The sequence below is a fragment of the Lacerta agilis genome, chromosome 15, assembly GCF_009819535.1.
Source record: "Lacerta agilis isolate rLacAgi1 chromosome 15, rLacAgi1.pri, whole genome shotgun sequence".
NCBI classification, from domain to species: Eukaryota; Metazoa; Chordata; class Lepidosauria; order Squamata; family Lacertidae; genus Lacerta; species Lacerta agilis.
In genome coordinates, this window is record NC_046326.1 from 29431658 (window position 1) to 29442307 (window position 10650).

The 10650-nt window shown below is 49.4% G+C and overlaps 1 protein-coding gene across 1 annotated transcript; it reads right to left on the bottom strand.

The window, feature by feature from the left end:
- Positions 1 to 1520: 1520 nt before the first annotated feature.
- On the bottom strand, positions 1521 to 9990 carry LOC117060205 (caspase-1-like). Its single transcript, XM_033172384.1, has 9 exons — positions 9954 to 9990; positions 8492 to 8764; positions 6594 to 6739; positions 6141 to 6314; positions 4650 to 4884; positions 3452 to 3604; positions 2710 to 2819; positions 2296 to 2395; positions 1521 to 1588 (listed from the first exon to the last, which is right to left on the bottom strand). The coding sequence occupies exons 1-8, from the start codon at positions 9958 to 9960 to the stop codon at positions 2303 to 2305; spliced, it is 1191 nt and encodes a 396-aa protein (XP_033028275.1). The 5' UTR covers positions 9961 to 9990; the 3' UTR covers positions 1521 to 1588; positions 2296 to 2302.
- Positions 9991 to 10650: the final 660 nt, after the last annotated feature.

The window sequence follows — 10650 nt, forward strand, 5'->3', positions numbered from 1 at the left end:
CACCAGCTCCCCTCCCCGCTGGTCTCCCAGAACATAGAGAGGAATGAAAAGAGCAGAGCAAAGAGAGGCAGGACGGAAGAGCCTCAGGTTGCTGGGGAAGGACCTAGGGAGGAGACTTAGAGAGTGCTGGGAAGTCTCCGCAACTGCCTCAATGCAGCAAGACCTGCTGGGAAAGGTTGCTGTAATCACTAGGCCTGCAATGGTTTCTTTGAATAAAGAGTTAACTTCACTGACACCGGGTGTTTTATTGCTGACCTATCTCTGGCTCCTGACACAAGCAAAAAGAGAAACTGAGCAGGGACACCATCATTGAAAGAATCACCAACTAGCCATGACATAGCTTCTCCGTAAGTCAGCCTGATATTGACATCGCTTCTGTCTCCATAGCTGAGATATGGGAACCCGACCTGGTCCAAAGGATCACAATTAACTTGTCAGGTGATTTCTAAAACAGGCAGCAAGGCAAGGAGGTCCTTATGGATATAAGGGGACAGTCTAGATCTGTGTCACATGACAGAAGGGCCAGAGCCGGATTTGGGTTCTATGATGGACCCATAACATACGCACACGAAAGCTCATACCAAGAACAAACTTAGTTGGTCTCTAAGGTGCTACTGGAAAGAATTTTTTATTTTGTTTTGTTTTTTCTCAAAACCCAGTAAGTGTTTCACATTCCCACTATGAATGTTTGAGGGCCACCCTCTCGTTGCGGCCCTGCCAACTTTGAGAACAGGATGCAGTGGCTCCACCACAATTATCTAAGGCGCTTTCCACTAGACTAGAGGACAAGTCTCTTCCCCTGCAACAACCCTGGAAAGAGGCGGCAATGGAAGGAGAAGAGGGAAAGAGGGAAGAATATGCATTTATTTTGGATCATGCGCATGGGAAGTAGGAGACTCTGGCACAGGAAAAGCAGGTTCACTGATCATCGTGTTACAAGATTCTTTTTTTAAAAAATAAATCTGCGGAGCAATTCTGTCAGAGGTAGTATGCCTCTGATTCAATACCAGTTGCTGGGAATCACAAGTGAGAAGAGTGTGGCTGTTGCACTTATCTCCTGCTTTGGGGCTTCCCAGAAGAGACATCTGGTTGGTTGTGGGTGCTGGGCTAGCCCCTTTGGTCTGATTTAGTTAGCTGCATGGCTCTTAAATCTGTGAGGAGGGATCTGAAGAGGTGGGTGGCATCACTCAAGTGCAGAGAGAGATCATGATCATGATCAAGGATGTGCCCTATGAGAGAGTTGGGAGGTGGAAGGAAGGTGTTTGAAGATGAGTTAAGCAATGCTGCAGTTAGAACTTGCAAATACAGTCAAACCTCGGTTTTCGGACTCTCGGCTGCCGAATGCTTCAGAAGCCGAACGCCGAAAACCCATAAGTGAATGCTTCCGATTTCGAACGTGCCTAGGAAGTCAAAAGGCTTCCGAGACGCATTTTTCAATTTTCCCCATTGAACTTGCTGGAAGCCTTTTGATCCTCGGTTTCTGAACATTTCGGAAGTCGAACAGATTGCGTTTGAAAACCGAGGTTCCACCGTATATGATTGTCCAGAGGAGCTGAAAGGGACTCAGTTCAGAATGCTGCCCCTTCACCTGCAGGAGAGAGAAGAAAAGGAAGTTGAGGAACGCCTCCTGATGTTCTGCAGCCATTCTCCACAATAATACAGAAGGCTCAACATTTGTCAGGTGATTCCGGGTGCTCAACAACAACCCTGCAAAGTAGGCCAGTGTTATATCCTCTCATGGGGACGGACTCCTGAGACTGAGATAGAGGGGCTTGGCTAAATACACCAAATGATGTCAGGGCAGAGACTGGAACTGGGGACCCCCTGCTATGTAGCGCAAAGCACAATCCTAAACAGGCCCACTCAGATGTTAATCCTTTTGAATACAGTACAATGAGTCTTGCTCCTAGGTAAATAGGGTCAGGATTACAGCCTTTGCCTCTTCGCTACACTACAGAAATGTTTCTTACTTGGTTTTATTCAGTTCTACATTTATACCCCACCGTTCCCCCAAGGCATACAAAGTTCTCCCCATTTTAGTCCCACAACAACCCTGTGAGGTAGGTTAGGCTAAGTAAGAGACAGTAACTGGCCCAAGGTCACCCAGTGAGCTTCTTGGCAGAGTGGGGATTTGAACCCTGGTCTCCCAGGTCCAGGGCAAACACTATAACCACTACACCATACTGGCTAATAAGCCTCCATATAACATCCAGACTTGCCTGTCCCTCAGGCTGTTGCCCCAACCCCCCTTCCCTGGCCAATCCAGTTAGCAAAAGGGGAAGCAGGGGCACTTACTCAAGTTTTAGTGCCCCGGGAAAAGGTAGAGCTTTTTGGTCAGGGTGGTTCGGTCCTTGGAGGGCATCTGGCATGGGTTTTTTTCAAAGGACTGCATGACCTGCAATGCAGACGAGAGAGTTCACAGCAGGTCATTCCTCAAAAGAAGAAAAGAAAAGAAAAGAAAAGGGGGGGGGGGAAATAGTATCCCTGTTCAGCTGGAGAAAGGACTAGCTCCTAGAACTTCCATGCACTCTTGTAAAAAGACTGGTTTATTTATTTTCCATTAAATAAGGATTAAATAAGGCTGACTGAAAAATAAGAGTTAAGAAAGGCTGAAGCAGCATCAGAGCTTTGCTGTCCGGCTTGAGCCCTGCAGAAGGGAGCTTTGCCTCGCCTGGGGTCAGAGCAGGACACAGCCTTAGGAGGGCGTACCTTTCTGAAGATCTCCTCCAGGTTGCAGTTCCAGGCATGTTTCTTGATATCTTTGATCAGCTGCGTGATGAAGAGAGATCCAGTTCGGGGGCTTCTCCAGGATACATTATCTAGCGAGGAAACATGAATGTACGGCGCTTAGGGCTAAATGAACCTCTGAACTGTTGGTTTATCTCAGTTCCTCATTTTTCTAAGAGTTGTCAGCTGGCAATTCTGGGAGGCTAATGCTAACACAGCATCTGAGGCTGACCAGGGCAGCTTATCCAGTTGCCAACAAACAGGGCTAGATGATAACTTGCGACCAGTTTACCTACAAAATCACCTTACCCCATTATCTGCCCACTCCACAGCTTTGATCGATGGAACTGGCACCGTTAGAAGTGCTACATAATACTTGTCTTCCCTTTGTAAAAAAAGTTGATCTTTTAGTATGGCAGCACCTCCACTTTGGAACTCCCTGCCTCTTGACATCAGGCAGGGGCCTTCACTGTACTTCACTGTTTCTGCACCTGCTAAAAAACATTTTTGTTTGGGCAATTCTACCCAGGTGTTTAGTAAGCTGATGTGGGGCTTCATCTGTTTTTAGTCTATTGTTATTTTAACTTTTCAAAAGCATTTAAGTTATTGTGCTTAATTTTTCTTCTTGACAATTGTATTGTTTTATATTGTGAGAGGTGTTGTTGTTTTTCAATCAAGCAGTGTAGTTATGAAACTAAAAAACAAGACCACAAGAGCTGCTTGCCTGGGGTTGTGGAATAGAGGCAGATGAAGTCGCTTTCCACGTGTACTTTCTGAATGACATCGCTCTCAAAGTCTTCTTCCGGCCACTGGACAGGGCTGAGGGGGGTGGCCGAAGGTGTTGCCGAGTCGCTCACATATGCAAATCCTTTATTCGCTGGGGGAACAAAAGGAAAGAGCCTCTGTCAGGAGTATACAGTACCCCTCTTTTCTGGAATCATCATCAGTCATCTCCCAGTGTTTTCCATGTTCTGACCACACCCCAACTTCTTTCCAGACCTGGTCCTCTGAGGCGAACCACAAAACGGCACTCTCCCCACCAGGAAAGAAAAGGGGGGAGTGAAGATCTACATCAGGAACAGGGAGTGAGAGGAGACCAGCAGTGCCTCCTATTCACCAAAAGGTGCTGTGAGGCAGATTAGGCTGAGAAGCAGAGCGGATGATACATTCCCTGGAGGCCAGATCGGCTGCCCCTGTGGATCCTGCCACCTGAGGCATCCATTTCATCTTGCCTCATGGGCAGACCAGCCCTGTCAGCAGTTTATTTGTGACAGAATACAATTGCGGGGTCAGCTTGTGCAGCGTGGCGCACTGCTGAGGTGTTGAAGGACTGCTGTGCCTTTAATCAAAAGCTTCCTGCTTGCTGGTTTTGCGCCTTCTATTAGTGGCCATTTAGTGAGACCAGAGAGACGTGTGAGGAATTGCCCCGCAATCTGTGAACTACTCTTCCCTATTGCAGGAGGGGAGATTCAGAATGGCTTCCTCGCATTACTTTTTCTGTTGTAGTGAAATGGTGCTATTTTATTCTAGGAATTAATGAAATCCAGTTAATACAGGCCCCCACTCCCCCACATTACTGCCTGTGGAAACAGAAACTGACTAATTCAGGGGCAATTCTTTTCATCCTGTTGACCAGGACCCAATAAAACAGCCAGTGCCCCCCAACAGGATTGGTCTGCCAGAGAAAACATGGTGCTGTCCCACCAACCCCAGTCTGCCCTCAACCAACCACCTTCCTCCTGGCCTCTCATTATTGCCTCTGGCTCCCCCTACTGTTGGGCTCCCTACCTCCCACCCTACCAGTCCCAAACACCACCACTGCTAAATCTTTTACTCCCTGCTTAACCATAGAGGTGCCTTGCGCTACATCCTTGGGCAGCAGGCAGGCGGAGGGAATCCCGGGTTCAACACCCACCACGTACCGCCACGGCAGGCCTGGATGACGATGACCTTGGGCTTCCCCCTCAGAGCCGGGCAGTTCTTGTTGTTGAAGGTGGAGAAGACAGTGTCCACGGAGAGGAGATCTGAGCACGAGTCCTCATTCTTCACCCCACACAGGCCTTCCCGGAGGCCGTGAGACATGAGCACCACAAAGGTGCTATCGGAGGTCTTGTGTTCCTCCTGGGCTGCGAAGCTCTTTAAGCGCTCGGCCATATCCTGCAAGCAGAGAAGCGGGGATGTTGGGTCGGCAGCGAAAGGGCAGCTTGCTTAGCTAAAAGGGAGGAAGAGAGGTGGCTCCTGGAACCCCCCTCATGTCCAGGGAAGTAACCAAGGCTGCCCTACAGACTTTGCTTGGCTCCAACTCTCAGCAGCCCCAGCTGCCAGCACTGCCAATGATGACTCTTGGCGACTGCAAGGAGTTGGGAGTCAGATAATATCTTCAATGCACCACACTGGTTGTCCCTGCCTTATGTGTGGAGTAAAGGTGGGATTGAAAATTTATTCCTTTATTTATTTGTTTGTTTTCGATATCCCTCCCCCCTTTCCTCCAAGGAGCTCAAAGTGGCACACACACACCCATTTTATCCTCACAACAACCCTGTGAGGCAGATTAGGCTGAGAAGCAGTGACTGACCCCTAAGGTCACCCAGTGAGCTACACGGCCAAATGGGGATTTGAACCCTGGTCTCCCCCAGGTCCTAGTCCAACACTCTAACCACTACACCACACTGCCAGGACTTAAGCACAGGGAACCTAATGTGCTTATTCTACTATGTTTATCCTGCATTGAACAGGGGGTTGGACTGAGTGGTATCTAAGGTACTTTCCAGCTCTGTGACATACTAGAATATATTAATAGAATATATACAGTGGGACCTTGGTTTTCAAACATAATCCATTCCGGAAGACTGTTCGCCTTCCGAAACATTCAAAAACCGAGGCTCAATGGGCAGTCGGCAAAATCCATTGAAAAAATGGAGAAACACACCTTGGAAGCCAATCGACTTCTGAGGCGCATTTGAAAACAGAAGGAATTACTTCCGGGTTTTCGGTGTTCAGGTTCCAAATCATTCAGCTTCTGAGACACTCGAAAACCAAGATTCCACTGTATTACAAGGCTTTTTCTGCATCTCAGTTCTGGCTGCTCTGCGTATCACCACAAGGTTTCTGACTCTTGGTCAGGCCTCGGAATTTCTGTGCGTGTCTGTGTGTGTGTGTGTGTGTGTGTGTGTGTGTGTAGGAACGAAACTTCTGTGCTATTTGGTTGTTATAAAATCTTTGGCTTCTGTTTCAGAGGCTGTTTTGAGCAGGAATTTCAGGAAGTCTCCAGGAAGGAAGTTTGATAGCTAAAGGGAAATGAAACCTAAAGATTTAAAGGGCAGAGGCTTCTGGGGTAAAGAGAAGGTGAACAGGCTTTTTGGAGGATGGGAACTGAAAGAGCCTTGCAAAACTCCACCACCACCACAACCTACTTGTGAGCATAAGTTGGTCTCGGTTTCCACCCTGTATCCCAGCCCTTCCAGGAGAAGCTTCATCTGGACCAGATCCACCTCGGCTCCTTCCCTGTTGCTACAGTGCTTGAAATCAATGTTGCAGATGACCAAGGCCAGTCGGGTGCGTGTCTCTTTGTCCTTGATCGGGTAGATCTGCCAGGGAAGAAAAGTCAGGTTGATTGAAATCTGGGTTAAGGAGCCTTATCACACTTCTAGCCAGGCCAAAGCACTCAAGAGGGGCACAGAGCAGGGCTGGTGAGAGGAGGGGCCTGGTGAGAGTCTGAGGCCTCGAGGGCCGCATTCAACTCTCTGGCCTGAGTCCCCCACCCAACAACCCTCGCCTTCAGCGAGAGCGCGGAAAGTGAAATGGCATCTGGATTTAGCCAGGTCTGGCCACACCTCATTGCGACTGCCCACTTGGTCCTTCCTCACCTCGTCCTTTTCCTCAGCTTGTATTTTCTGAAAGAGGTCCAGGGGGCAAAGCGTGAGCCCATCGCTGGTCTCCTGCAGCTGAGCTGCTTTTGCTGAGGCGATGGCCTTTGGGCCGACTTCCTGGAGTGGCAAACGAGCCTGTTGCTCTGGAGACAAGACAGATTCGGGTACCGGGTTAAACTTTTGGATGCTGTTGAGGATCACAAAAAGTGTCTGTAGATATTCTGAATTTGGTTACATCATTTGGCTCCTTTTGGAAGGAGGGCAGAATGCAATAGTACCGGTAATTATAATAATATAGATTATAGTAATAGTGGTAATAATAATAATAATAATAATAATAATAATAATAATAATAATCTACTATATACATTTTTAAGTGGCTTGTCTATTTGGCCGTCTGTTCTCTATGGATTTGGCCCCCTATTGTCATCAAACTCTACATCAGAGCTCCTGAGGTGGGAGCTAGGTGGTCTTTGTAAACGTTTGGGTGCCATTTTGGATCAAGATGGTGGACCCCAACACGATTTTTGGTGTGACATTGCCTGGTTTGGGGTTCTAAACACTTGTGTGTGTGGAGAGAGAAAGGGAGAGAGAGAGCCCAGTCTGAGTACCACCACCACCCACTCTTAAAGGTTGATTTCCCAAGGTTTATTTTCCACCAAAGACTCAGATGGAGCCTCTTCCTGTCAGTGACACTAGAGGGTTTTTTGGGGGGTGGGGTGGGAATGCAGAGGTGCTTCCTGCCTCTGTGGGGGGGGGGAATAAAGGGGAGTACCTATAGGTTGACATGATGTGTCACGAGCAACTGAAATAGGGAAGGCGGCTGCATTTCGTGTGACTGGGACTTGGTAGTTCAACAGGTAGAGGTGCATTCCTAAGAGCGAGCAGCTATACGGAAAAGACCACAAGGAAATGTCACTTGTGCTGAGGTTTCCGTTCCACATTGATCATCGGTTTCCCCCACCCCAAAACTGGCCAGACTCATAAAAGAAAATTGGGGCATGGATGGGACTTGAGGGTGGCTGGGGAAATACACTGTAAGGGGGAATGTCTGGCCTTTATCCAAGGCAAGAGAACCAGAACTGCCAGTGGCACCAGCTGCACGAACTGCAAGTTTATGAACTTGTGCATGAGGTTGCTCTTCCCCTCCTCCCTCCTCCTCTCTTTTTCCTCATGCATCATGCCTTCTTCAATTGGGACCTTGAAAGCGACTCCAAGACTTCAAGGGTCAGGTATAAATGTCATCATCAAATCAATAAATCAAGTCACACTTTATTTATTATTTAAACCAGCGGCTCCCAAATGTTTTCAGACCCCCCCTTGGTTCCATACACTCATCCCCAGTGCCTCCTACCCTATGAAAAGCATTATGCAGGACAGCAGTTTACCGGTACATGACCCACTCGAGAATAATGCAATAAAATGCAAAACAGTAACCATCAATTGCGCATTTATTCAAAATCCAATTAAAGCTATTTAATTAATTCAACAAAATGGGTAAACTTGACCTGGTTGATCCTTTTCAAAGTCTGATAGTCTCCCCCTTGCTAAACCCTTGTCTCTTATTGCCCCCCTGGGTGATCCTCTCTCCCTCCAGGGGGTGTTTCCACCCAGTTTGGGAACCACTGGTTTAAACAATGCATTTAAATTGAATTTAGCTGGACTGTAGTTCTTAAAATTTAAATATCTGCATAAACAATCCAAGGAGAGAAATACGTGGCACAGTTGGTCCATGCATCTGGTTGTTAACCAGAAGGTTGGTGGTTCAAGCCCACCCAGGGATGTCTGTGGGCAAAAAGATTCCTCCATTGCAGGGGGTTGGACTAGATGACTCTCAGGATCCCTTCCAACTCTACAATTCTATGAACTGATAAACTGGTTATTTAAATAAGCACCTGGATGAGGGACTTGAAGCCTTAGTTCTTCAGCCAAGAAGCTGTCTTGGCACTGGAGGGCCTGGATGAAGATCTGGCTGGCTCTGGGCCCCTTCCTCCTCACGTGGTCGATCAAGATCCTTGCCTGGTCCTGCTTCTTCGTGTTCTCCTTCACCTCATCTGCCTCCTCCTCGTTCAGGACTCCTTCCTGGAGAAGCTTATCGAGGAGCTGGCTGACGAGGGTCTTGTTAGCACAGTTCACAAAATCTGCGCGGATTTCCTTCAGCTTCTCATCTGCAAGGAAAATCAGGTCACCAAAATTGGCCCGAGGTGCAAGAACGTAGGAAGTTGTCTTGTACGAAGCGAGACCCATAGGTCCCTCTAGCTCCATACTGTCTACACTGACCAGCAGCAGCTCCCCAGGTTAAAAAAGCCACCATGCCAGGCTAACTCTCGCAGCCACTGGGCAGGCTTGGGGCACAGAAGGTTCACGGGGCCATGTTGCGCTGCCTGTCAGCTTGTGTATGGGCTGGCTCGGCTGGCTGATGTATCCCCCCACCAACGCTGGTTGGGTGGCCATTCAGTGAGGGGGCCCAGGATGCAGTGGCAAGGCCAGGCCAGGCTCCAGGGCCCAGAGACCCCTGGCAGCAGGCAGGGCGGAATCCCTACATTGGGGGGGGGTTGGTTTGTGCCCCCCCAAAAAAGTAATGCTATCAGGGCTACAGCCCGTCTGCCCCCTCCCACTATGCCCCTGCTCATGACTCTACATCAACAGCTGATTTTAAAATAGGCTGGATTATACTGAGTCAGACGGCTGGTCCAGCCAGTTGAGTATTGCCCACCCTGGCCAGCTGCAACACCCCAGAAAATATTAGGGGGAAACGTGCATTGAAATGCACTTTCATGCAGAGGCTTTTTCGTTTTTGCTTTGACTGCAAAATGCATGCGGAAATGGGGTGAGCCAAGACTGGAGAAATGAGAAAGTGAAAGAAATGACAATTTGTGACGCTTCTGTCCTTTCCTAGCAGAGCATCGTCATCAACGTGTTTCAGGGACACGGGGCAAGGTGCACAAGCAAGAAGAGGTATACTTACACACACACGCACGCACGCGCACGCGCGCACCCACCCACCCACCCCGAAGAGTAAGAGAGAGCAGTCAGTCCAGGCCATAGCTGTCAAGTTCTCCCTTATTTTAAGGGAAATTTCATTATGCCGAATAGGCTTCCTCGTGAGAAAAGGTAAAACTTGACAGCTATGGTCCAGGCTGACAGCAACGCCGCCGTTCGCCGGATCTGGAAAGGAACGGATCCAACGGAGAGCGGAAGTTTCCTTCCTGCTGTGAGCATCTTTTGGAGGATGCCGAGGGAGGAAGGGAGGGAAGGAGAAAGCGGAGTCAGCCTGGCCCCCAAGCTGCCTCCCTCCGCAGTGACCGATCGGCCGTTTTAGCAGAAGGAAAAAGGGGGTAGTTTGCGCGATCTTACCCGCCATGGCCCCTCAAGGCTCAACCAACACGTGGGGCAGCGCCTCTGCAAGAAGGGCAGCGATTGTGAAAGTAAAACAAAGTCCTGCTAGCAAGGGGCGGGAAGAGACTGGCCCAGACGAGCGGCTGCCTCCTGGTGGAGGAGATGCCGCGAAAGCCAGTGGCTGAAGCATAGGAACCAGCTCCTGGGGCTGAGGTCCCTTCGCCCCCCCCTAAAATATTTGACCCCCCCCCCAGTTGATGTCCAGTGCCATTCAAACCGCATGCTTGTGCCGCGCGCATCATGTGATCGATTTTGTGGAGCTTAGTTCCCCCCAATATTTTATTCAAGTTGGCACCCCCGAGCTAAAGCAGCCCTGCAGGGGGGTCTCTTCGTGGTCCGGCCTTCCTCTAGCCCAGGGGCCAGGCAGTTTCCCGGACTGCCAACTGAGCACAAGACGCAGCTGGTGGCAGGGGCGCCAACTTAAATAAAATATTGGGCGGGGTGGGGAGGTAAGCCCCACACTCCACATAATCGATCACATGACGCAGTGACGAGCCTTAAGACCAGCCTTAAGTCCGATGCCGAGCCGGCTCCGACCACTCAATCTCCAAAAGCGCATCCCTACCAGCATCACCCAGACAAGCCCTGCAAAGCCAACTTACTCCGAGGAATGGCCGTTTGCTTGCTCAGTCGTAGGATTTGGGATGCTTGCAGC

Bases quoted from the DNA above. Each gene is read 5' to 3' on its own strand.
- LOC117060205 (XM_033172384.1), bottom strand. The intron at 6,315-6,593 runs GTGAGGAAGGAC...CTTCCCTGGCAG, and splicing joins AAGCTGAGGAAAAGGACGAG to ATCTACCCGATCAAGGACAA. The intron at 2,820-3,451 runs GCAAGCAGCTCT...TTTCCTCGCTAG, and splicing joins CCTCTATTCCACAACCCCAG to ATAATGTATCCTGGAGAAGC.